The 26,683-nt window shown below is 28.9% G+C and overlaps 1 protein-coding gene across 4 annotated transcripts in view; it reads right to left on the minus strand.

The window, feature by feature from the left end:
• Positions 1–3,535: 3,535 nt before the first annotated feature.
• Positions 3,536–26,683, minus strand: part of LOC107436552 (uncharacterized) — a 44,895-nt gene continuing 21,747 nt past the window's right edge. For all 4 annotated transcript variants that reach the window (XM_043042240.3, XM_087164545.1, XM_087164544.1 and 1 more), the window contains exons 2-11: positions 26,317–26,426; positions 24,343–24,473; positions 23,576–23,751; positions 21,642–21,807; positions 18,990–19,104; positions 17,210–17,319; positions 15,933–16,267; positions 14,014–14,294; positions 12,753–13,237; positions 3,536–10,816 (exon numbers count right to left, since the gene is read on the minus strand). In XM_043042240.3, coding sequence (XP_042898174.2) covers positions 8,837–10,816; positions 12,753–13,237; positions 14,014–14,294; positions 15,933–16,267; positions 17,210–17,319; positions 18,990–19,104; positions 21,642–21,807; positions 23,576–23,751; positions 24,343–24,473; positions 26,317–26,426 — 3,889 coding nt within the window. In that variant the 3' untranslated portion in view covers positions 3,536–8,836. The remainder of the gene's footprint in view (positions 10,817–12,752; positions 13,238–14,013; positions 14,295–15,932; positions 16,268–17,209; positions 17,320–18,989; positions 19,105–21,641; positions 21,808–23,575; positions 23,752–24,342; positions 24,474–26,316; positions 26,427–26,683) is intronic.

The following is a 26,683-nucleotide window of genomic DNA, read 5'->3' on the forward strand; positions in this document are numbered from 1 at the left end:
TTATGCGGCTGATTTTTTTTTTGCACTGTTAGTAATACATGATTCAGGGTCATATTACTTAATGATTTTTTTTCACTTTTAGTACATAATAATTCATTGCCATATCACTCGATTGATACTTTTTCACACTATTAGTACATAAAATACTCAGGGTTCATATCACACGACTGGTTTTTTTCCCTCACTATTAGTACATAAATATTGAGGGTCCATCTCACACAACTGTTTGTTTTTTTTCTCTCCGCACTATAAATATTCAGGGTCCATGTCACACTTTTTTTCCACACTATTAGTACATAAATATTCAGGATCCATATCACATTACTGATTTTTTTTCACACTATTAGTACATAAATCAGCCTTTCAATGGGTTGATAAATGAGTACCAAGCTTGGGAACTAAGCCCTGGGGGTTCCTTGTTCGGCTGAGCACCTGACCGGAACATCTGCTCCTGCACCCAGGAGCCCAAGAAAACTGAGATGGGCACAGTAGGCCTTGGCCCCTCTATGGGCTGTCGCGCCACTGAGTTTAGTTTTATTAGTACATAAATATTCAGGGTCCATATCACACGACTGATTTTTTTCTTCACTCTTTTGTATGCACGGTAGGTGGAATGTGGTTTTCTACTTCAGATAGCTCAGGAAATTGTGAACACAATCTGCTTCCAATTTGAAACAAAATAAAGTATAAGTATTTTAATAGCTTAATTTAAGTGTTTCTTTCAACAGTCAAACCCCGCTATAGTGAACGAAATGTTCGGTCCCTTGCCTTGCTATACATGAATAATGTTATTTTATTTGGATATAGTGAACCGAAAAAGTGATGAAGTTGGATATAATGAACTTTTTTCTGTCTTTCGACTGATTTTTTTTCTAAATTTTTTTGTAATAATTTTAAATTTCTACTTCAAAATAAATACATATACTGATTTTTAAAACCAGCTATATAAGGGAATGTAATAAGCATTTTTCATTGTTTGCTTCTTTTAATTTCACTTTCCCATCCCTAAACAAACCAAGCAGATGTTTCCAACCTAGGCAGATGATGCACCTGTAAGGTGTCAGTGGGATCAATATGCATTTTCTGTCAGAGGACTATCCAAATTTACAGTTTGTAACATGTGGAAAAATAGGCAATTAACAATTTCTTCTCGTGAAAAAAAAATTTAGATGTCAGAAAAAAGTTGAGAAAAACAGATCACAAGGATGTTGACGAAGCATTACTGAAGTGGTTCAGAATTCGAAGAAGCCGCAATCTTCCAGTATCTGGACATTTGTCGATGAATTTGCTAAGCGATTTCGTGAGACTAATTTTATGTGTTCGAATGGCAGGTTAGACAGAAATTCAGGAAAAATAATCTGAGAGTCGGGAAGTGTTTCCATATGTGATGTTGAGGATTGCTGATCAGCTAAGAATTACTAATTTTATTTTGTGCGCAAGACGAAGAGTAATAAAAAATAACACATTTTTTGTTACTATATAATATTTTTCAGTCATTTATTTGAATAATGTCTAATAAAAGGGAGGAGTTTGGAACCATTAAATTGCCTGTGTAACGGATATAGTGAACTCCCGGTTATAGTGAACCGAAAATAGCAGCCCCTTGAAGGTTCACTATAGTGGGGTTTGACTGTATTTGTGTTTTAAGTCGATCTGTGGTTGCATAATTAATCATAATTTTTTTTTTTTACCTGCAATTTTACTTAACCAAAAAAAATCATGTTAAAATCAGTTATTTTTTCATTCGTAAAGTTTGTATAAGTTAGGCAAAACCATTTTCAGCCTTTACTTAATTCGTGTTCACTAGATATTTAAAAATAAAGGTTTTTTTCTGGTATTTACAATAATAACTAATATTACTACATCATCCACCAACTATCCTTTTCTTAACGAATTAGTATATTTCCCCCCCTAAAAATATAAAATATTCAGTTTGAATGTTTAAGTTAAATAAAACTATTTTGATCAAATAATTTCAAGCAAAATTTTTTTAAACCAGAAGCAAAGGATCAACTGAATTTATGCTCATAAAACATGCCTCATTCAATTTGTTTTCTTTATAGGAAAAACTACCCATTTTTGTGTGTAAGCTTAAATAAAATGTAACAAAAAAGCTTGCGTTAATTATGAATTCTTAGACAATTCTGCACAATTGTAAAAACATGCTTTACGAAACACCTGCACTTGCATTGTTTTTTTTTTTTCCAATTGCATTGCAATATTGTTGAGCATTAATACCAAAGAAAGAAAGAACCTTTATTTTTGTTTAGTTAAAGTAAACTAGGTGAATTTTAAATAGTTTTTTTTTTTTTTTTTGAAAGTAGATACAAGGTATGGAAAAAAAATCAGTCTTTACAATTTTTCAGAATATAAGTTCAAACCTCCTAATTAAGAGTAAAATTAAAACGCACATTTAAATACAGTACAGAACCCGTTATCCGGAAATCAGAAAACCGGAACGAAATTCGATAAATTTTCCCGCCATTTTTTAAACAAAAAATTTTTTTCCTCATAAGATTTTAGGATTTTTCTTTCTTTTTTGAAAGATGTTCACCTTACCATCATTTTGGAAATAATCATTAGTGTATTACTTCATCGTTTTTTCTTCTTTTTAAGATTATTTCCCAAAAAAAATTTTTTTAGTTGGGTTTAACAATAAAAAAACTGCTTTTTGTAGCGAATCAGTTATCCGGAATAGTGATGGTCCCGAATAATCGGTTCCCTACTGTATATAGATAACAGAACGTTTTCTTTTTTACCATAAAAGAAATTATAAATTTGTTTAATTTTGGCACAGTTTAATCACTTTACATTTGCCAATTTTGTCACCTATTAAAAATCAAAATCTTTTAAAAAATACTAATTTAAAATGTATTTATGAATTTCTTTGAAAGACTAATATTATTTAAAAAATTGTTTGAGAGACCAGTCTCTTTCAAATATATTTACAAATAAATGATTTATATTTTCAGTGTTAAGATAAAAATATCATAACCTTCAAATTTGCAAGACACAAGTTTCTTGACATTTAAACGAGTGTCCATTAAAAATAAATGCGAAAGAAAGAATTTTTTTTCTTCCGAAATAAGATTTGCAGGTAAAAATTTAATGGTGCTGGAATCTAGCTGGTGTATATGTTATTTAAATTTTTTATTGTAATAAAAAATAGCTTTGAAAAAAAATAATGAAATTAAAACTGATTAGATGCATTATTGAAATTGTTGGCATTACGGCTCCTATGCTCATTAAAATTTCTCATGGAATATAAAGACTATTTACTAAGAATCAGATAATTCAAAAATGTTTAATGATCTTATAAACTTCCCTTGTGTTTTTTCGTTATTGCTCCTTAGTGATTAATTTATTGTAATGTAATTTTATTTTCCATCTTGTGTCTAAACTAACAAGGATACTTATTTGGACAATTGAAACAGCTAATTTTGTTACATTATTAAGAAATATTTCTTCGTTTGCTTTTAAGAACTAATTGGAAGGTATATATGTATTATAAAATTAAAATAAAGAACAAAAAATATAGAAAATTAATAAACTTTATTTTATTGACAAGTCAGAGTAATTCGTTTTGCTATACATATACAGAAATATACATACAATTTGAGCAAGTAGTCCAAAAACCATTTATGAGTTTTTTTTTAATAGAAAAAACCGTTTAAGTATGAGCGTGACCACACAGAATGAAAAAAAAAATAATAATAATAAATTATAGAGGGAAGCACACATAATTAAATCCGTCGAACTGGCTTGGATTGGGTGTATAATATTAATTTAATAAAATTACTAAAATTATTCTTAAATAAAATGTTATTGGAAGGAATTGAATACATAGGATACTCCTTTAATTTCTTGAATTAACTATTATAACAGGAAGAAATTTTTAATCTAATTATACAAAAGGAGTTTAAGAATATGTAAAATTATTTGTTGAAATAGGTATGTGTTACTCAAAATTCATAGTTTGTACAGGATATGACATGTTACTATTAATGTATGAAACACAGGAATTCTAAAGAATGTCCAGCATTTTTAAGCTAAGTATGAAACGAGAATTATTACATTACTCAATTGCATAAAATGCCTAGGAATTCTATAGAATAAATTATTTTTAGGCAAAGTAAGAAATTTGCGTTTGTTTACTTTGCCTAATCCTTGAATAGGGTGCAAGCATTTATTCTATAGAATAAATGCTTTCAGATTAAGTATGAAAAATTAATGTTTACTTTGCCAAATCATTGTATAGAATACCTAGGCATTGTGAGAAATACATAGCTGGTGTATCATTAGTCATTCTATAAAACGCATATGCAATGTGTGAAATATAAATCATTTCATGCTTTACCAATTGATATTCTATATAATGAATAGGAATTCTACAGAATGCAAGGTTATAAATATTGGCAGTAACAAATACAAGTCTCAAATTTTTAGTTAATAACTTACAAATTGGAAGTTTTTTATCGTTACTTATGAGTATAAAATTTATGTACAATATTGTACTTAATTTATTGCTTCCAACAATCATTTGGACTTTCATTTCAATATTTGTCAGATATGCTTGCATAGTACTTAATTTATTGCTTCTAACAATCATTTAGACTTTCCTTTCAATAATTTGTCAGACATGCTTACATAGCTGCCAATATGAAAAGGTAAAAATTTAATATATTTTTTGAAATAACAAAAGTTTCATACTAACAGTTGCTAATATCTAAAATATTGTAAACACTGGGAATTTTTTGTAGTCTATAAAACAAAAAATATTTCATGAAAAACTATAAAATTAAATTGACGACAATATTTCTCTTTTATGATATAAATAAAATATAGGTTTTAGCTATTTTTATTATATTTCTGAACAGTAAAAAAACATTGAATTTCATTTCAAATTTATTTCAGAAATTGAGAGTCATGAAATTTTTAGAATATTTTAAAACGCAAAACTTTAGGGTAAGTACTATAATGAATCCATCATTTAACAGACAATAAACTGAGTAGTGAAATAAACACCCCTAACTACAAGGAATTATTTAAAATATTCAAAATACAGGAAACTTTTCTGATTAAACCGGGCGAAACTGACAAATGAGTTGGCAGCTATGTGTTCAGAACATTGAGGTACTAAGTCATAAAAGTGAGCATAATTATAAAAAAAGGTTTTTAAAGCCAAGTAATAAATTTTAACAAAAAGCATTATAAAGTAATTGCCAGCGACAGATTAAGATGGATGCTATGACGAAGAGAATAGTTATTAGGATCTACAATTGCAGTCTAATTGAGTCAGCATAACTTTTTTTTAACTGCATATTATTGTATTGCAGGAGTTACTATTTTCCCCACCTGCTCCCAGGCAGAAAAGTGCTAAATGTGTAACTGATAACTTTCTATCATTAACTTAATAGTATTTTACAAAACAAGATGCTAAAGTGACATTTTTAAAGGTGCATAGCCAGATTTAAAAAAAAAAAAAAAACTTTTTTAGGCACTTAAAAAATATTCTTAATCACTTTCTAAGGGGAAAAAAATCATAATTAAGAACTGTACAGTAACAAATTTTTTTATTGTATAATGTTCTTAATTTATAATTATAAAAATTTTTTCAAAAACTTTACAAGATCATGCTAAAATAACTAGTTTCTGATGAATATTGCAGAGAATCATAAAATTTTTTGTAATTTAGAATGACAATCGACACGGCAGAGAAAAAATCTCTTTTTTAAAGATAGAAAATTAAGCGCTTTTTACAAACCCCGAATAAAAAAAAAAAGCACCTTTAAGGGCTTTGAAAAAACGCAAATCAAAAATAAACACTTTTTAAAAATGCTACACACCCTGTTATAATAACAGTTCAAATATAAAATGTTATTTGTTTAAAATTTTTGTACTGATTGGAACATAAAAATTTTATATAGAACATTCCAGAAAACATCTGGATAAACTATCGTAAAACAATTTAAGAGCTTAGTGTAAGAAAGTCTTGTTTTGGAAACGGTTTTTTGACATTTCTATAAAATGTCACAAATAACATATAGTGAATTTATATACCACTTGTAGATTTACTAAATGTTCGTCTTCCAGTAAGCTCTTCAATTATGCTAAGCATATCAAAAATAGAATGAAATATAAATTCATTTGCAAAAACTTAATCTCAAGACACCAATTAATATTGCAGGTCATAGTACTGAATTTTTTTTTTCTTTTCATAATCCTTATTTAGAATAAATTAGCTCAGTCATTTACATTATACCAAAATTAAGATACATCCATTAAATTATAGAAAGCTCCCCTTATCGAATCAGTGCTCATAAAATAATTTTATTTTATCCAGCACAAAGAAAAATGGAGAGCCTGTTCAATTATTTAATAGATAAGAAATACTATAATTAATTAAATATAGTACAATATATTAACTGTTGTGCATATCCTGCATTTTTCAGCTATCACTTAATAAAAGTATCATTCAACATAATAAGTATGATTTTTAATAGCAAAATTTTGGGTAATATTTATACATTCATAGATACAAAGAAAGGTTTATCAATCTTTTTTGTGATTGTATTGATTTTTGCGTAATAATCAATTTTAGGATTACAAACTTGCAATAAATTGCATAGGAAGAAAAAAGGTTTTCATGTCTGATACATTAATTCAAGGTTAATCATAGTTGAGGTAGTTATCAAATGTTTCATCTGTCAAATACATTGGATTTGATGAATTTTAATAACTTGACCTTTGTAGTGATTGACTGCAATGATTCATCAGATTTAGATCTTTTTTTTTCCCTTTTGACTACACTTTTTACCAATAGCTTAAAAATGAAGCATTTAATTTTTATATTTACAATACAAGTTTTTGAATTAATATTTTTTAAACAAGCAAAACTTGATATTTATAAAAATAAATCTGCAAAAATGCATCACTATTTTAATGTTTTCTAAAATGTGCATTAATTGTAACACGAAAGCATATAATTATGTTTATCAGAGGTGGTTGTGACACAAAAGTGAAAAAAAAAAAACTAAAAATTTCATGTGCAAAATATTGATATCAAGTTAACAATTTATGTGCCATAAATGTTTCATTTTTAACTTAATTTTTTTAACTATTTTTATAATAACTAATTCATAAAAAAAGCTACTTCTTACAAGAATAGCGCTATTGGAATCGAGTGAATATAAATCGAGATATTGGACTTAAAAAACACGAAAATACATTGATATTCTGATATTCAATTTTTAAATCACAAAAATAAGAATCACGATGCATAATTCTTAGATCGCTTGAAAACGAATCACAATGCGTAGCTTTTAAATTACGTACAAATATGAAAATCGATGTTTAATACTACAACAGCTTGAGTATGAATCACAATATTGGATCTTAAAAATGCGTGAATACAAATTGTGACATTCAATTTAAACTTGCATAAACATAAATCGGGCTATTGGATTATTAAATCACATGAATAGGTATAACTTTTTAATCAGGTAAATACAAAATTCGATGATTGATATTAATATTGTGTGAATAAGCCTTGTGATATTAGCAGATTCCGATGAAGTTCCAAACATTCAAAATGGCGAAAATCTGCCAAATAAATGAATCTAATTGGTGGAAGAATCTCGTGTATTGAAATGTCTCGTTAACAGGATATAGCAAAAGTTTCAAAATTATGCCAGACTATTACGTTTTTGCTTCTCAGTGGTCCGTAAACCAATGGTCTCGAGACACAATGCGATACTTGAAATTTTTGAGGAAAAATCACATGCCCTGTTTCTAATTTTTAGATCCGGAAGAATGATATGAAAAACCCGGAATACAATTGCCCCTGGTTTATAATACAATTATTATTTTTCTTTCGAGTCGTGCGACAAAAGTTTTATACCCCAATTATTACACGGAAGAATTTAACAATTAAAATGGGTTTTTTCAACTTTTGTGTCTCTTGAATTCCTAATGCTTAATTGAGATTCGTAAAACTCATTGCTAGGAAAATGCTTAAAGAAATTTAAGCAAGATATCTACCATTTTTGATAAACTATTTATAATAATAGATAATTGCAAAATAGAAGGGAGAATCTGTATGTATACTTCTTAAAAATATTTAAATCACCAATATTGTATTATAGTAGTAATTTAACAAAGAAAATTTTTTTTAAAAATGTTATGAAATTGCATTTGAAATCAACATATTTATTTCAATTCCCTTTTCACTAAAGTTTAGTTCCTACAGCTGTCTTACTATTTCCTAAAGAATTTTTTGAACAATCAATCAAATTTAATAGTTGTCGGAAAGGAACATTTAATAGAAATCTTTTCATAACAAATGAAAAATAAATTTTCAAATAAATAACATACAGATATTGGAACAATTTATATATATAAAAAAACTTGAAACACAAGACACATTTATAGTTTCCCCCTTTTTCATAAGTCATAATTTCCTTTGAATTATTTCGTCGAAGAAAAAACTTTTATACAACAATAGTTATAAATACATATATAAATTTCTTTAAAAAAAATTATGATGCACAAAATAAATAAATTTCAAAATGCACAAAGTAAGACGAGCAAAATGTGACAATATATACACACTAAATTCATTTTTCTATAAATGTTAATGCAAATTCACTATAAATTTGCTTTTGTGTCAAAATTAGTCCAATATCACTGAAGGTTGCTAGAAAACCTATAAATTTTCAATGCAAAATAAAGATATTCAAAATAGAAAGATAACAGTAAGAAACTAACATTCCAACAATTGTCTTTTTGCTATGTACAAACTAAGCTTTTCACATATAGTTACTATAAAAAAAGAGTACTAACAAAAAGGTGATGCAGTTGGATCTATTGTTTTAAATCTATCTTTCAAATTTCCATCACTGCTATTATCACAATCAATATTGGAACTATCACTTAGAAGAAAACTTGGAATTGAGCTACTATCAGAGGAAGATAAGTTGGGAGAATTGGAAATCCTATCAGATTTCAGAGTAGTAGTCCGTTTGGGTCGCTGATTGTAACTATTGTAGGAATTATTAGGTGGGACTGTAGCATCGCAAGAATTAAGTGGTGAGGCATAATCCATACTACTTTTTCTATTACGATGAACAGTCCGTTTTTTTTCTTCACTTTTGTCGGAAAGCCTACGTTTCTTGGGGATAGTTTTAGTATTTTTTGGTTTATCTTCGTTTTCTGCAGTCTCTGTTTCAACGAGTCTCGAAGCATCTGAAGAGTTTTTGGACTCGGCTACGTTCTTTTCGCCTTTGTCCGAAAGTCTGCGCTTTTTAGGGATACTTCTGGCATTTTTGGGTTTTTCCTCCTTTTCCACAGTCTCCGTTTCACCTGATGGAGATTTCGAAGCGTCAGACAAGCTTTTGGGCTCGACTGGTTTTTTGCTCGCAGCAAGCTTAGAGAGGGGTTGCGTCTTACGCTCGACTAAACTCTTCTCGGAGGAAGCTAGTCTGAGGCGCCGGGGATCGACAGGGTTGTGAAGCTTTGCCATTCGCGGATCCGCTATAGCGCGTGGCAAGTGGCTTGCGGGAGTGGGTTTTATTTTTTTGATGATCAGGGGAGGAACTATGGGGAGGTCGTCACCATCATGGGAGGGTGATTCTTTGGGAATAGCAATGAATTCTCTCTCAGGTGATGGAGACTTTTTAAAAGAAGTTTTGCCGCTGAACTCGAGTTTCGGAGGGTCGAAACTGTTTTCAGAGTCGGAATCTGGTTCAGACTTAATAGATACATTGTCACTTTTTTCAAGAACAGGCGGTGCAGTGCTTTTTTCTAAAACGGGCGGCTGCGCCATTTTCTTTTCTACAACAGGTTCAACAAGGGCATTTTCAAGGATTGGTGCAGTTTTAAATTCTTGCTGAGGGGGTGATTTAATGGTTTCTACTATCGTTAGATGGGGCGGCGTATCGGAACCAGAATTACTACGAGAGTCTCGCCTGATAGTTCTCGGATCACAAGCTCTTTGGGCAGACATAGGAAGCGGATGTTTAACTTCTTGTGTATTTCCTGAAGACTTAGTGGAAGGATTGCTTTCAAATATGTTGATGAAAGAATCTGGCTTTTCATATTTTAACAGAAGTTCTGGCATTGGAGGAACATTTTTTGGTGGTGGTGGTGGAGGTTTACTGATTTCTTCCTCTTTGCCATTGCTAATTGGAGTTTCAATTTTTGGAGCAGGCTGGAGATGTTTACGAAGACGTGGATCGTTCAGCAACTTTGGGTTTGACTGACTAGCATGTAAATAAGGTGTGTAATTAGGGGGTCTGGTATAGATGCCATGCAATTTGTAGGGCACACTGTCTTTAGGAAATTCATTTGGAAACATATTAGGAGGTTTAATCACTGAGTTTAGATCTAACGAAGGAGAGTTATTTCCATTATTATTATCACTTACAACTGGTTTAGGAGCATTTGAAGTTACTGGAACAGCAGGTGCAGTTCGTGGATCTCTGTTTTTAAGTCGAGGATCCATAGGAGCAGGTTTAGGAAGAGTTTCTTTCGACCCAAAACTGTCAGAAGGAATTGCAACAGGATTAGGCAACAAAGTACGACGCTTAACATCTGGTATCATAGGAGCTCCAGGTATTGAAAGAGCTGGTGGAACTGTAACTGGTTGAGTAGGGGGTGGAACAGATCCTAATATGTCTTTTAGAAATGGTGCTAATAAATTGGGTTGTTGTGATCCAGTTGTAGTTTTAGTTCTTTCCATAGTGTTTTGTTGAATTTTGTTGAGCATTGCCATCAAATTTACAGCAGGTTTGGACTCAACTGGTTTTGGTGGAGGCGGCTGTGAAGAAAAAATGTATAAATTACAATTTTAAACAATAAGTTAAACATTGTTAATTTATTAGGGAATTATGGAATGCTTTTTTAAAAAAATCCTTAGTGTTTGTTTTAAAAAAATTAGTTTAACATGCAAGCTTGCTGTCAGGTTAACATTTATCAACGTGGAACATCTATTTACAGTGTTCATTGATTTATGCCAACAAGTTTTTTTAAAAATTATTTATTAATAAGGCATTGTAATTGTTACAAGGTATTCTAATAAGAGAAAAATTTTTTAAATTGTATCATCTCATAAACACAGCAAAATTAGATTAGTACTGAATAGCAACTGATTCCTAGCAAACCACAATTTCAGTAGTGCAAATATAAATTCATTTCTCGTGTCCAGAAATATTTATAGCAAAAAAAGAAAGAAAAAAAAACATATTAATCTATAATAAAAGTAATATATATCTATATAAAAGGATACTACTTATTTTGATATTTTACAAGTTAAAAAATAATAAATGAAATGCAAAATGAGTTTTTAGATTTATTTTCCAGCTTGTTTCTAAACATTAAATTATGATGCATTTCTATTCCATTTTCAATTAATTTGAAGCATGCATTTACAAGGACCTTTTCCTTAAGGTTTTTTTCCATATAATTTTAGAATTAACATAATAAAGACAGGAACTGCTGCGTATTTAAAAAGTTTATACCGATTCCAAAATAAAAATGAATAAAAATTCCTCGTTAACGAACAATAAAATATATAAACCTCTAAGAAGAGTGAAATATGTTATCATTCAACAACAACAAGATGGGGGAGAGCAGTGAAAAAGCTTAGCGTAAGAGTTCACTTTCTATAGGTGAAGAAATTTAAAATGTCCGGAACATGAGCATATTTTTGGGGGGAGAATTAAAAACTAGAATATTATTCTATATCTTTGGTTTACAAGAGTAGCAAGCTCCTTAAATAAGTTATAAGTCTTTATTTATTCTTCTTCTACAATACACCAAATAAATTGTTTATATTCATACTCCGCCTCTCTATCACTTCAAATTGTTGCGCTTTCTTACTTTAAATCACTGGCATAAAACCAGTTCCCTTTGTACCCTCCGACTTAAATAATAATTGAATCATAAATCAGGGTGCATAGCCAAATCTCTTAACAAAAAATAAGCACCTTTAAAGTACTTTTTTTTTTATTATATACATTTACTAAAGGCAAAATAACTTTCAAAGACTTGACATGATCATGACAAAACAACTAGTTTCTGACAAAGATCTCTTTTCTTGATTACATTAGCCATCATAAAAAGATCGAAAGATTTCTCGGTTCGATTTCAGAGGGTGAAAGAAAAAGCCTGAAATGGAGAATATCTTGCAAAATGCAGCAGAGTTGCACACGAGAGTGCTAGAACCTCACCGTACCCAGCTCAGTAGACGCACATGCGGACTCGCAAGTATAAATCTTAAAAGTATCAAGTATAAATCTTAAAAAATATTTGAGGAAAATATTTTATTTGCATATAAAGTAAATCAAAGGCACTGACTAATCAATAGCCATACAGTCAAATCTAGCCAGCAATGTAACTCACGAGTCTCCAACATAGTTAGTTTTTTCACCATAGGTTAGTTTTTTTAGGCTAGACTACATATATATTTAATAGAATAGCTCTTCAATATAACAGAAGGTAAAAAAGAAATCAATCTTAGAAAAACCCACTTTAGGGTGGGTTTTACTGGGTTTTTCAGAGTGGGTTTTGCCCAGTAAAACCCGGGCGGGTTTTACTTGGTAGGTGGATTTTTTGCAACCCTGCACGTGAACTGGATTCTATCATGAGGTACCTTTTGATAGATGAAGGTTGACATAGTTGATATTTAAATCCCCACAAAACTTTTATTGCCTGATCAGAAAATCAACATAAACCAACATAATTTTTCTACTTACAGCTTGTTGAATTTTCTTCAATACATCAGTCAAAAGTTCATCAGAGTCCTCATCATCATCTTCACTGCTGTACCATTTAGTTTCATCAGGTTTGGAATCCTCTTTTTCTTCATCATCATCATCCTCACACTCTTTCTTAATTTGAGATTCTGTACTTTCAGAAGTATTGAACTGTTTCTGCTGATTGTGCTGCTGGACTCTCATAAACAGCTCTCGCTGCTTCCGAGGCAAGTGACTGGGTATGACGATAGACGGAGCAGGCGGTTCGACAGCAATATTGGCGGTTCCCGCGTCGCTTTTTTCTTTAAAATGCTTATTGGAATCTTGGTTAGAAGCTTCGCTGTCACTTTCTTTGTTTTCCATTACAGATGAGGCAGATTGAGAAAGGAATGGAGGACAATCGACGGAAGATTCCATTTCACTGAACTGGGTGGTTTCGTCAAACTTTATATCATTTGAAAAATCTAAGTCAGAATGAGTATTTTCTGCAAAAAATAAAATAATTTAAGCTTTTAGATACAACAGGAATGAGATTTGCAAAAAAACAGAAAATAAAAATTCAATAATGCTATGTGTAAATATATTTTTAATTGAAAAAAAATTGAAATTAGAGCAAGAAAAAAAGCATGTCAGAAATATATACAGTACAGAACCCGTTATACGGAATTCAGAAAACCGGAAAACCAAAAAACCGGAACAAAATTTGATAAATTTTCCCGCCACTTAAAAAAAAAAATTTTTTTTTTTCCTCATAAAATTTTAGGATTTTTCTTTCTTTTTTGAAAGATTTTTACCTTACAGTCATTTTGGAAATAATCATTAGAGTATTACATTATCGTTTTTTCTTCTTTTTAAGATTATTACCAAATATTTTTTTTAGTTGGGTTTAACAATTAAAAAAAACGGCTTTTTGTAGTGATTCAGAAAACCGGAAAAATCAGTTATCCGGAATAGCGATGGTCCCGATCGTTCAGGATAATCGGTTCCCTACTGTACTACAGTGTGCAGCCACATTTACAATAAAAAATAAGCACCTTTTAAGTATTTCTTCAGCACTCAAAAAATATTTTTAATCACTTTCCAAAAAATATCACAATTAGGATTTGTGCAATAATAAAAATTATTTTTCCTATCGTTTAAAGTTTTTAATTTATAAATATAAAATCAATAAAATTTAAAAACATTTTCAAAAACAGAACATTATCATGATAAAAATTAATGTTATCAAATTCTCTTACTGAATTTAAAGATTTACACTTACCATCAAAATCACAATTCATTTTTGGTTTAACATCGTTCATTGAGCGAGAATCTTCCCAATCAAAATCATCCAATGGTTCCTGCTTCACAGCAGGAACGTCGACATCTTCGAAATTTTCTTCATAACTATAATTTTTAGGGGGAGAGTTGTCATTCATATTTCTGGATGCATATAGGTGGTGCTGATTAAAGTCAGAAGGATGACTCAATCGATCAGGATGTTCTTGTTTTATCTTCGGCTTTTGCGGAGAATTCAACAAGGTTTCTTGATAAAAGTTTGGTCTGAAAATATATTAACTGTTAACATAAAAGAAATCTATAGTGAAATCGTTAAATATAATTGTTTCAGCGGTTTTCACAATAGACTGAATTCTGACCAATTAAAAAATACGGTAGATCTTTTGAATGCTAATCTTGAAATGTAAGGTTTAATTTTATATAGAATTTTGTGTGATATAGATCATTTCCTATTAGTATTAAACTTCACTAAAGAGGGCAAAATATATTTGAAACAGATCAATATAAAAGCTTCATAATAATTTTTAGATACTAATACTTGCATCAGAAATAATTTCCAACAAATTACTAAATTTCAGTTCACAGAATTGCAATTGTGCTAAGACCTTTTACAGTAAGAGGTTTATTTGAATTTATTAGAAATTATTGTGGGAATTTTTAATAGACTATAAAAAATAGTTTTTACACATACATTGGTTAAGTTCTAACAATTGTTAATTTATGTTCTTGAAGACACATGGAAAAGTGAAATTTGAAGAATTGAAACTAGATTACTTTATACTGAACAAGGAGTATTGTAATGCTGATTTTTATTTATAATTCAGGCAAGTCAAATTTATAGTTTTTTTCAACACCTAATGTTTTAAATATAGAGTATTTTTTGATTTTATTTTTGTTTATCTTTCTGTTTTAACTAAAGCGAATCATGTTAATGGACTGTTTCTGATAGACTTAATAGACACTTGTATGGTAAGACAGAAAACAAGCAACTTAGAAAACCGAGATTCTTAACACTAAAGTCATATTTCAGAACTAAGAACCAATTTTTTTTCTTTTGTTTCTCTTGATTTTCTTTTTATCAGAATTTATATTATGACAACATTTTTTAAAAGAGGATCAGCATTTATATTATGACAATATTTTTCTTCTAACGAAAATTATTCATTTATGGTCACTTTTTTTCTTAAAACATGACGATGTAAATAAGTTAATATTTTTATCGTTAAATCGTTCGTTTAAAAATTAAGAAGGTTTTTGTTTCGGTTCTTATCTAGCCTACTTTTTTTTACCGACATTTTTATTATGATGCAAGAATTAAGGGGGCTTCTATTATACTTTAATCTTTCTTATTTTCTTAAAAATACGGTAAACACTGAAATGTTTAAAAGTGTTTCTGATAGACATAATCTCTTTTAATGTTTTATGGATAATTTTTTTCCAGAAAATATTATTTTCAATTATCTTTAGTGATCTGTAATTTATTTAACACCCTTAGTGGTCACCCCACAAATAATACAACCAAGTTTTGATTATTTTACAAAAATGACTTAACTTATTTCTTTATAAAAATATTTATTAATGATTTTTTTATTTTATTTTGAAAGTTGTTATTCGGCCAAATCACTATTCATTACTTCACTATTAGAAATACCTAACACATCATAAAAATTTTTTTTAATCAAAATTCATGAAAAATAAATGGTTAAATTAAGTTTTAATTAAATACATTAATTTAAATTCTTTTGGGAGAAGTATTTAAAAATTAGCTTCGTGGCACGGCCTTCATTTCAGATTTTAAAAAAAAGTGTCAGATCTAAATAACATATAAATGAGTTTTATTTATGCTTAGTTCGGACTCATAATTGAAATTAAGATTTTTTAATCAATGGATAACAGACTTACCTAGAAAACTGTGGTGGCATTTCTTCATCTTCTTCGTCACCTTGCATTAAACTTATTTCAAAACTGGGGTGATTTTGATGTTGCAACATTTTCATTTCTTCTTGCCACCGTTTTGTTTCTTCAGATTCTCTGATTCTGCGAGGGGGTGATCCTAAAAGACAAACTCGCTTTGGTGCTGGTGGAGCCTCAGATGGAGGAGTTGGAGGTTCTGGACTGCGACTACGATGTCGTTTTCTCTCCCTCTCAATGCCCCTATCGTGATCTCGCTCGCGCTCGTCTTCTCTAATAAAATCATCCCTGTGGTGGTCTCGATCTCCATGAACATGCCTTAGGTACTGCAAACACAACAACTTTATGTTAATAATATTCATATGGGTAAACAGGGTGTGTAGCCAAATCTTTCAACAAACAATAAGCACCTTTTAAGTACTTTTTAAGCACTCAAAAAATTTTTTTAAGCACTATATACATTAACAAAATGCAAAATAATTTTCAAAGACTTTGGATGATCATGAGAAAATTACTAGTTACTGACAAAGAACTCTTTTCTTGATTACATTAACCGTTGTTAACCGTCCTTTAAGCACTTTTTAAAAATGCTACACACCATGGTAATGTAAAAACAATAAGCTTACCTTAACAGCAGTATCACAAAAACACTAGTCTTTTAAATATTTAAACAGAAAATGGAATGAATTACAGACTAGTTTTCAGGGGTCTGTCTAGATTTTTCTGAGAGGTACCGATTTTGTGAAAATTTAGACATAATTTGTGAAAATTAAAAATTATATTAAAAAATCAACACAAAAATATAGTAAAAATACGGATTTATCGTTTCTTACGGGATACAAAAATAAAATTTTAAGAATAAGTATTTTGTGAAACTACCGTTTTTTCAAAAGTTGAATTTGTGAAGGTACCGCAAAACGGTAGTAAATTTGGCCTGGACAGACCCCTGGTTTTAGGGTTCGAATCAATTGGTGATTCGTATGTCAGACCACCATGAAATAATAGTCAGTGGCCTCCCTAGGACCAGCAATCAAAGAAAAGAGATGTTCAGTAATGCAGTGGAATTGGAAATCATAATTGGCATACGAATCTTGCAATTCTATATTATTTGCAATGGGTCATCCATTAATCAAAACAGATTTAATACTTTTAAAATTTAAACTTAAATGTTTTTAGAGATATTAATTATTGAGAAGGAAATTGCTTGTAATATATGTTTATTATGATAATCTATAAATATTTCACACTAATCTTAAAATAATACTCACATCCGCTAAAACTTTTTTCATTTCATCTGTCAAAGGGTCATGTGAAAATCTGCAATCTTCTTTGGCATAGCACACAGAGCCAGTGTGGTAAAATTTACAAGGAAACTCTCTTAGTTTGTATTAAGGAAAAAGCATGATAAAAAACATATCTGTAGCTACTATATTATTTCGAAGAATATCTTACAGATTAGTACAAAATCACAATAGTTATGTATTAATTACATTTAATAGGAATGATAATACAAAATAACAAGATGCAAGACATAACTTTTTTTTTTTTTTTAAACACGGCGCATAGCCAGATTTTTCAACAAAAAATAAGCATACTTTAAGTACTTTTTAAGCACTCAAAAAATAATTTTAATCACCTTCCAAAAAAAAAAATTATAACTAGGATCTGTGCAGTAACGAAAATTATTTTTTTCTATCGTTTAAAGTTCTTAATTTATAAACATAAAATGAATAAAATTCAAAAACTTTAGATAATCATGATAAAATAACTAGTTTCTGATAAATATTGCATAGAAAATTATAAAAATCAAGAATTTTTTATAATTTAGAAAGACTATCTATACGGCAAAGAAAAAAAAAATCTATTTTTAAAAGATAAAAAATTAAGCACTTATTACGAACAAAAAAAGCACCTTTAAGGGCTTGTTAAAAAATGCAAATAAAAAATAAGCACCTTTAAGCACTTTTTAAAAATACTACGAACCCTATTAAAAGTGTTCAGTGCACTTAAAAAAATTAAAAAGACTTTTGTTGGAAGCAAATTTTATCAACTAGCTACATTTTTGTTAAAATTATTCTTGATCAAATTCAAATGGGCAAAAATTATAACTTAACGAAATATTTAAGTGTTCTTTGAATAATATATTTTTAAAATCTCATATTTTTAAAAAAATCTGCCAATCTCAAAGTATAATGATTTTACGATCAATTTAGAGTTTAGGATTCATTTTTAAACATCTTGTTAAATGAGATAAAAATAATTATCAGCTGCGTGGTTACTTAACAATTATAAATGGTTCCCCTTTAATATAAGATTAGATTACCTTTGCTGAATACTTTAATATAAATTTAAAACAATTTTATCTTTTAATTTTAACCAAGCCAAACTAACAAAGTGACAAAACTTAATTTTATGAAAATAAATTAGTAAATAATCCCTTAATTATCCATGTTGAAAAATCTAAATTGCAAGTAACTGATTTCAATTATATTATTCTACGGCTTCATTGTTTTATTTAATTACATTTCATACTTTTTTGAAAAAAGTGCAATAAAGTTATTGATAATATGGTTATTTTTCAACATCCTTAAAAATATTAAAAACATTGGAAAATGATTTTAAAAAAAATAATAATAAATATAGAAAGAAAGGAAAATTATTAATATACAGAAAATCACTGATCTGAGGAAATACAGAAGGACCTTAATTATTATAACTTTATTCACCTGAATATTTTTGCTATTGAAATTATTTCTCAATTTATTATTATTTTTCGAAAATTTAGGTTTGCCTTTGCCTTTTTTTCCCCTTCAAAATATATGCTGTTAGACCAAAGCAATATCCCTTGTTATTAATTGAGTACGAAATATACTATCAAATAAGTAACTACTTTTTTGTTTCCCATTTATTAAATAAAGTTAAGAGAAATATCTAATAAATAATTAAAAAATAATGAACTCAAGTAAATTAGGTAAGCGATTGAGGATCTAAAAATAAACATTTTAAAACAAAATAATGTATAATAGTAAGTATCTCTGAAAAGGATATCATGCATGTATACACAATGTGATCCTTTGTTACAGTGTCCACTAAGATAAAATTTACACAGTTCCTTCTTCTTGTATCTCTCTGGTACATTGTGAGAAAATGGACAATCAGCTCCCTAAAAATAAAACACTCATTAGAAACAAATTTAGAGAAATTTTAGTTTCATATGCTAACTAAATATTATGCTTACAAACAATTTCTAGAATAACTTTTAAAATAAAAACGTTTTGCTATCGGCCTTTGGCAACAAGCCTGATTACATTTCAAAATTATTTACAACAACAATATAGTATAACTTTAATGGTAACCAAGCCAAATACACAGCACAACTGCATTTAAATATTCTAATTCCTTAATCTCTCCTCCAATCCTAACATCTTAATTAGTTTTAAGCAGTATATTAATTTTTTTCACAGTTTAGCCATAGCCTGTACACAGTACTTAGATTTCACTTTTAACTATTTTCAAGAGTTATAAGTTATGAATTGAATTTAGAAAAATGTTTAAATCTTTCTAGTAGTCATTAAATCACACATGCCACCATAAGTATGAGTTCAGGACCTGCCATCAATAATAGGTATGACATTATGAGGCACCATAGCAGTATTTATGTTAAAATTTTTTACAGCCATTGATGATTAAGAATTTATTAGTTACTTTCTACTTGATCGGCACATTTTTCATTGAAAATGTAACCTATGCCCCAGGGTTGGCAGGTTTTTGACATGTGACAGTTTTTGACAGTTTAAACCATGGTTTAAACCGTCACGTCAAAAACCTCACTGTCAAAAATGTCGAAAATGTCAAAAACCTATATTCATATGTGAAATTTAATTAATACAGAAAATTTATATATTTTTTAAAGGATAGTGTTTCTAAATATGTTCTAGAAAAAATAAATTTAAAATTTTGAAGAAACACTTATATTTTGAATAGTAACCAAAATCTTGTACTTTTGAAAACTCACATCTTTTGTAATATTATGTATTCATTTTCATGTGTTATTAAAACTCACATCTTTTGTAATATTCTGTATTCATTTTCATGTGTTATTGAAAATCTACAGTGATATTATTAAGAAATTTATTTATAACCAAATTTAGTGTATAGTATAGATTATACTAAAAATTAGACATTTTTAAAGATAAACATTAGCAGTTTTGTACATTAGACATCTTCTTTTAAAGAAAAATCTTTTTAATATTCTTTTAAATCTTCTTAATAATCTTTTTAACATAAGACAATACAAATTTAAGTGCTTTCTGTTAAATACACAGAGTAGTTAGTGTCGATTTACAGTATATTCAGCCTATTCATTTACTATGCTGAAAATTTAGTTTATCCAAATACTTGTGAATTTCATTTTGCTGAATACGATGTAGTTTTGTTGAATATCTAAATATTCAGCTGTTGAATAATTACTTCTTGCTTTCAAGATATGCATTATTTGTATTCTTAATACAAGTGGAGAAAAAAAAAATAAGAGATAAAAATTGTTTTAAAATGATAAGTGTAATAATTATAAATAAATATAATAAACAATATGAATTATATTTATCATTATTCATAAATTTAACTACTTTTAAATTCAAATTAACATACTGGATAATAAAGATATTCGGTATAACATTAAAAATTTTTTTTTATACACTTGTATCTTATATCAAGTTTGTATTTATACAACATAACTTGTAAGTTCCTTATAAATATTAGTTATATGTTCCTTATATGTCAAAAATGCATAGTAATAAACTTTTAATTTTCTTAAGTATCAAAAAGAAAAAAAACATTTTTTTAAATATAAATATTTAAACATTTTTTGTGCAAAATTTTTCTGCACATGCATTTGAATATAAATTTCTGAGATTTTAAATCTGTTATTTTACCTTAATTTTAATAAAAAAATATTTTAAAACCTGCTGATTACCTATAGTATAATTAAATTTCAATATAATGCATGGCAACTGTTGGTAGTTTTGAAGTTAATATATTTTCTTGGCAAACTTTAGTTTTTGACATTTTCGACGGGTTTTTGACGGTTTAAACCAGTATTATACCCCTGTCATGTCAAAAATCACTTTTTGACGTCAAAAACCCAACCCTGCTATGCCCCTTCCACCTTTTGTACTACTAACTACTCAAGAAATCTGTAATCATCCCCAATTAAACAAGAACATTCAAGTTATTTTAAGGGATTCAACAGAGTTAAGTTAAATTTTATAATAATTTAAAATTTACAGCAAAAAAAGTAATATAATTAGCATAATTTCCTTAATATGATTAAATTTCAAATTTATTTTGTAATGAATAAATTTAATGTTTGTTAATCCACAATTTTGTTAGTTGATAACGTATAAAATACTTAAAATTTTACATCAATTTAGTTGGAAAGGTCAGAAAAATTTTTCTTTTCAAAAAATGAATCCTTAAGTGTTTATTAAATTTTAAGAAATGTTTCTTATTAATAAATAATAGTTTAGAATTTTTAATTAAGCGGTCACTATTTCAAATGTAACTTAACAAAATTTTCTAATTTTGCCCTATTGCTCATGTTACAGCAGAATTAATTTATCTTATTCCAAGCTTCTCATATTACAGGAAAGATTTTATTGTTTCTGAAAAATGAAACGATAAGAAAATAGAAGTAATTACTTTTGCACATTTTCCCTCTTTAAAGTATTTACAAGGTTTTCCTCTAGCTGCATCTTTTCTATATCTCATCACTCTATGGCCTTTTGCATCTTTTCTTGTAATAGCTTTTCGACTGGACTTCTTAGACTTTTTGGATGACTTTGATCTTTTGCGTCTTTTATCATCCCTGTGAACAATAATAAAAAAAATATGTTGGAATAAAATTTCATTTACTGAAAGATAATCAGGAATGTCGAAATTTTGCCTATAAACTAGTCACAAATTAAATTTTTCAAGAAACAGATCAGTAATTGCATTTAACAAATGATGAAAATGAAATCAAAATATATTATTTTAGAAGGTTTGGAATATTTGTAAATTAAATTGAAAAAAATTTAGATTTTAGGAAAGATATTTAAATTGAACAAGACTGAAATAATATTAGACTTTAAAATGTTTTTAAATGATACTAAATTTTAATATATTAACATTAAATTTTTTTGGTTAATTCAAAAAAAAAAATAATTAAGTTCTTCGTAAGTCACACTTCTATTTCAATAATGAATTAATATCTAAATGAAAAGCTAGTATTAAATTATCACAGGATTTTTTATATTTATTTCAAAAGGTATCGACAAGTTAGAAATTTTTAAATCGAATGATCAGATTTGAAAAGTTACACGTAATCATCTTGAATAAAAAATTTGCTCTAACATATAACAGAAACAGCTACCCTAAGTTTGATAAATTGAATTTCATTCTTCTCGATTTATACAAAAGCTTAATTCTTCAAAATCTAAAAAACTATGAACATTTAACATGCAAGTTTCTTCCATACTCGATTCTTAATAAGTTAGATTTAAATAAAATGTTATACAGATGTCGAACCTAATGTTTTATAAAAGTTTCATTTCATTCTTTATTTAACCCTTTCGCGACGCAAAGCGCGAAAGCGCGCTTACCGCTGAGGCCGGCAGTCTCTCTAGCGTGTGTCTCCCCAGGGCCGGAGGGTTTTTTGTTGTTAAGCCTAATTCCATGAAATTACCGAAATATCAGCGCGTTGTTTAATATTGTTCTGTAGAGTATTTAAGTGACATATGCTTTATATATATTTCTATGGATACTTTATTTACTTAAGTTATTTCTTGTTTAAATGTAATATAAATATTAATAAGTTTAAATATTTTGCATAATTTCCTCTATTTCCAGCTCAGTTAAAAAATTTCGACGCTTCGACATTCTAACGGTACAAAAAAAAAATTCAAGCCTACAAGATCTAATTATCCACTAAAAACTAATCCGAAAATCGAAAGTAGCGAGAGATAAAAAAAACTCCCTTACTTACTGTAAATAAATATCACGTGCTAATTTAAAGAGCCCTCGTAAAACATTCCCCCCTCCCCTCCTTCCCCTAAAAACCACGTGAATGTACTTTCATCTTGAGTAGAAGGTCAAATCTACATGGATCTGAAACCATATGGACATACAATGCCATCTTTTGGAAGAAATTTCATTTTTTAAAGCGTTCCGAAACGCTGGCACAAATAAGTGACGGTCGGGGGTGAACGAGAAAACTCTCTGACACGCGGGTGTGTCGGCCGGGAAGTGAGCGCGTTTCTTGCTGTCACATATATGTGACAGTCGGCTCGAAAGGGTTAAAAGAAGTATTGCAACATTTAGCACATTTAATAAGCTTTCTTCGCTAAGATTTTAACTATTTTGTTCTTTAAATCCATTAAAGAAGAAAAATCTAAAATTTTAGATTTAAATTAAGTTTGCTGAAAATATCATATTAGTCAAATATGGTTTAAAAATTAGTCAAATATAGTTAAAATAAAGCTTTTTTTTTTAAATAATGAAGAAAAAATGCAACATTACAGCATGGTTGTAGCCCACTTTTCTTATCAAGCATGAATTTCATGATGAAAAAAAAACTGTCAATATTCAATTCTTACCGTTTTTTTCGATCAGGGGAACTAGGTGGCGTACCCCTATAAGCTTCAAGTTCATTTCTGTAGTCTATGGGTTTGCTGTCTGATTTTTTATGTTTAGGAGATTTAACAAACCAGCTTTCATTTTGGTCTGGATTGTTTTCAGTTCGATCATGATCTATAAAATTACCTTGTCTTTTCTGTAAAAGAAAAATTGAAAGTTATTTCCAGCTAATGAATAAAAGAAAAAAAAATAATTGTCGATTTATGTTATTTGATCAAAGGTATTAAAGCGATATAACAAATATGATACTTTACATGTTATGAATTAAAAAATTTCTATATTCTTTATATTATAGATTTTTTCTTTGGTTTATCATTTACATTCATTACACTTTAAATGATCATAACTTTTTCAAGAATTTATTATTCAGAAATCTCAGAAACAAGGTCAACAAATAGTATTAATAAGTGAACTCTGCAAAGTTGATCTCTATTATTAAGCTCCAAATAGGAAAAAAAAAAAAAAAATTCCTCATTAACAAACATTTATCTTCTTGTCTATCATAAATACTTGTATCAGACTGATAAAGTTTAAAATTTCTACAACTGCAAAAAGCTGGAAATTGTGTAAAACTATAGGCAACTATTTTCTACAAATACTTGAAAGTTAATAAAATATTAAACAAAAAAGGTACTCTTTTTCAAATGATATTAAAAATCACTTAACTAATTATTAAATATGCTTTAAACTTCAATCATAAAATTTTGCAATAAAAAATAATACTTGCCATTTTATGAGGACTGATACTTTTAGTATGATTGGTGGGAGGATTGACCGGCCCTTCCACATTTTTAGCCTGATTGATTAACTGTTCAATGTTTTGCAAACAGCTTTCATCAAGAGCATCCTTCAAGGAACCTATAATAAATCAATTGATTACATGATTGACTGGGGTATGGCGATAAGTAATTAAAAGTTCCCTTCAATATTTCTGACAGAGAAAGTTTTAGACATGTTAAGTCAAAAACAAGATCACTTCAAACCTATATGCTATAAATGCGGAGACTCCAACCTCTGGTCATCAGAGTTGTCAGTAATGATTATAAAACTTTCAGTAGTTTTACAACAAAATATGTCTGGGCAAATGTAAGAATTATGAAATAATTAGTGATTTGCATTTTTAAAATTTTGCGTGTCACATTACTATTGTATATAAAATATCGAAATTTTAAAAACTAGGTGGAAATGGCTGATAATACAGTAGGGAACCGATTATGCGGAACGATCGGGACCATCGCTATTCTGGATAACTGATATTTCCAATTTTCTGAATCGCTACAAAAAGCCGTTTTTTTTATTGTTAAACCCAACTAAAAAAAAAAATATTTGGAAATAATCTTAAAAAGAAGAAAAAACGATGAAGTTATACACTAATGATTATTTCCAATATGATGGAAAGGTCTTTTTTGAAAGATGGATCTTTCAAAAAAGAAGGAAAAATCCTAAAATCTTAAGAGGAAAAAAAAAAATTTTTTTTTTTTAAAAAATGGCGGGAAAATTTATCGAATTTCGTTCCGATTTTTTGGTTTTCAGGATAACGGGGTTCTGTACTGTACGATGAATAATTAAAATAACTGCCAAGAAATTATAAATAACTGTTATAACAGTGATAAAAAAAACTTTTAACAACTGAGGAAAATTACCACAAAAACGATGTGGATTCATGACGGAATAAGAGTCATTACTGAAGCACAAAATTTGTGGGAGTAATAACTGTGAATGAAAAAGATCAAAACCATGCTTTTGTACAATACGTGACGCAAATCAACATGGCAAAGAAAAAAAAATCTAATTTTTGGAAAGGAAAAATTAAGCACTTCTGTTGGAAAATGTGTTTTTGTTTCGATTGGAGTTACATTAATCTTCAAAAGGTATTTCTATAAACCAAATAGAGACAAAAATATAATGAAGTTAAGTATGCAGATTCCTTAGGAAAATTCTGTTCAAATTTGGTGAATCTACATTTTTCTCAGTTGTCTGGTCGAATAATACTGAATACAGTTAATATTTATTTTGGGGAGTTGGAAGAGCTAAAAAACTGTTTTGTTCGATTTAATAAAGTCATTCTGAAGTATAACAAATAATAATATAAAAGAGAGAATGATTGTGGTTTTTTAAATTGTGTTAGTACATGCCACATGAGTAGTACTTTATTTTATTTTATAACCGTCGTTGAACAGCTGACCCAAATTTTTGGTTTACGACTATTAATGTTTAACTCTATAGCCTTGTAATTTTGAACCCAATCCAGGAGACAAGGGAATTCCTGGATCAAGCATTGGGAGAAATTTGCCTTCATGGAGGACTTTTTGATGGAACTCACCTGCATTTGCGTTACTTGGAGAGGATGACCACAAGAACCTCCCACGGTTAGACTGACGGCAAGGGGACTCTAACCCATGATCCGCCTACCACTGAGGATATTTCACGTCAGTACTGTGGTCGGTGCAAGTCGGATGCGTAATTCGTATCAACTGGAATTTGAACCAGGTTCGTTGGAAGGCGAACGCTCTATCCCCTGAGCCATCGCGGCTCACATGAGAAGTATTAAAAATGGGTCTATACATATATAAACATATGGGAAGCATATATGGGTAACATGACTGGGTAGTATTGTTACTGATTTATTTTATATTCACTTTTTTTTATATTTTATAACACAGAATGAGTATGCAGTTATAAATAATAATAAATGTCATACTGTTAGTAAAATCTTTTTCTTCTTCTTGTTCAGCCCCAGAATCCAATATTTCTCCTTCTTCCAAATCAACATCACTCTCACTGCTCTGGGATGAATCATCTTCATCATCACTGTAATTATAATAGTTAACTTATAATGTAACTGAAAATAGCGAACATTTAAAAAAAAATTCTGAAATTAATATAAAGTAATTGTCAAATACTTCCACCAAGGTAATATTTTGAAATAATTAGAAAAACCTAACTAATAAATATTATAAGTTTAAATTAGCCCTTCAGAAAAGAATGAATTCGCATAGAATTATATATGCAAATTGTATATGGGAATCAACTAAAACAATGTCTAGTTTAAAATATAATATTGCAAT

The sequence above is a fragment of the Parasteatoda tepidariorum genome, chromosome 5, assembly GCF_982258835.1.
Source record: "Parasteatoda tepidariorum strain Cologne lab strain chromosome 5, Ptep-v5.0, whole genome shotgun sequence".
NCBI lineage: Eukaryota > Metazoa > Arthropoda > Arachnida > Araneae > Theridiidae > Parasteatoda > Parasteatoda tepidariorum.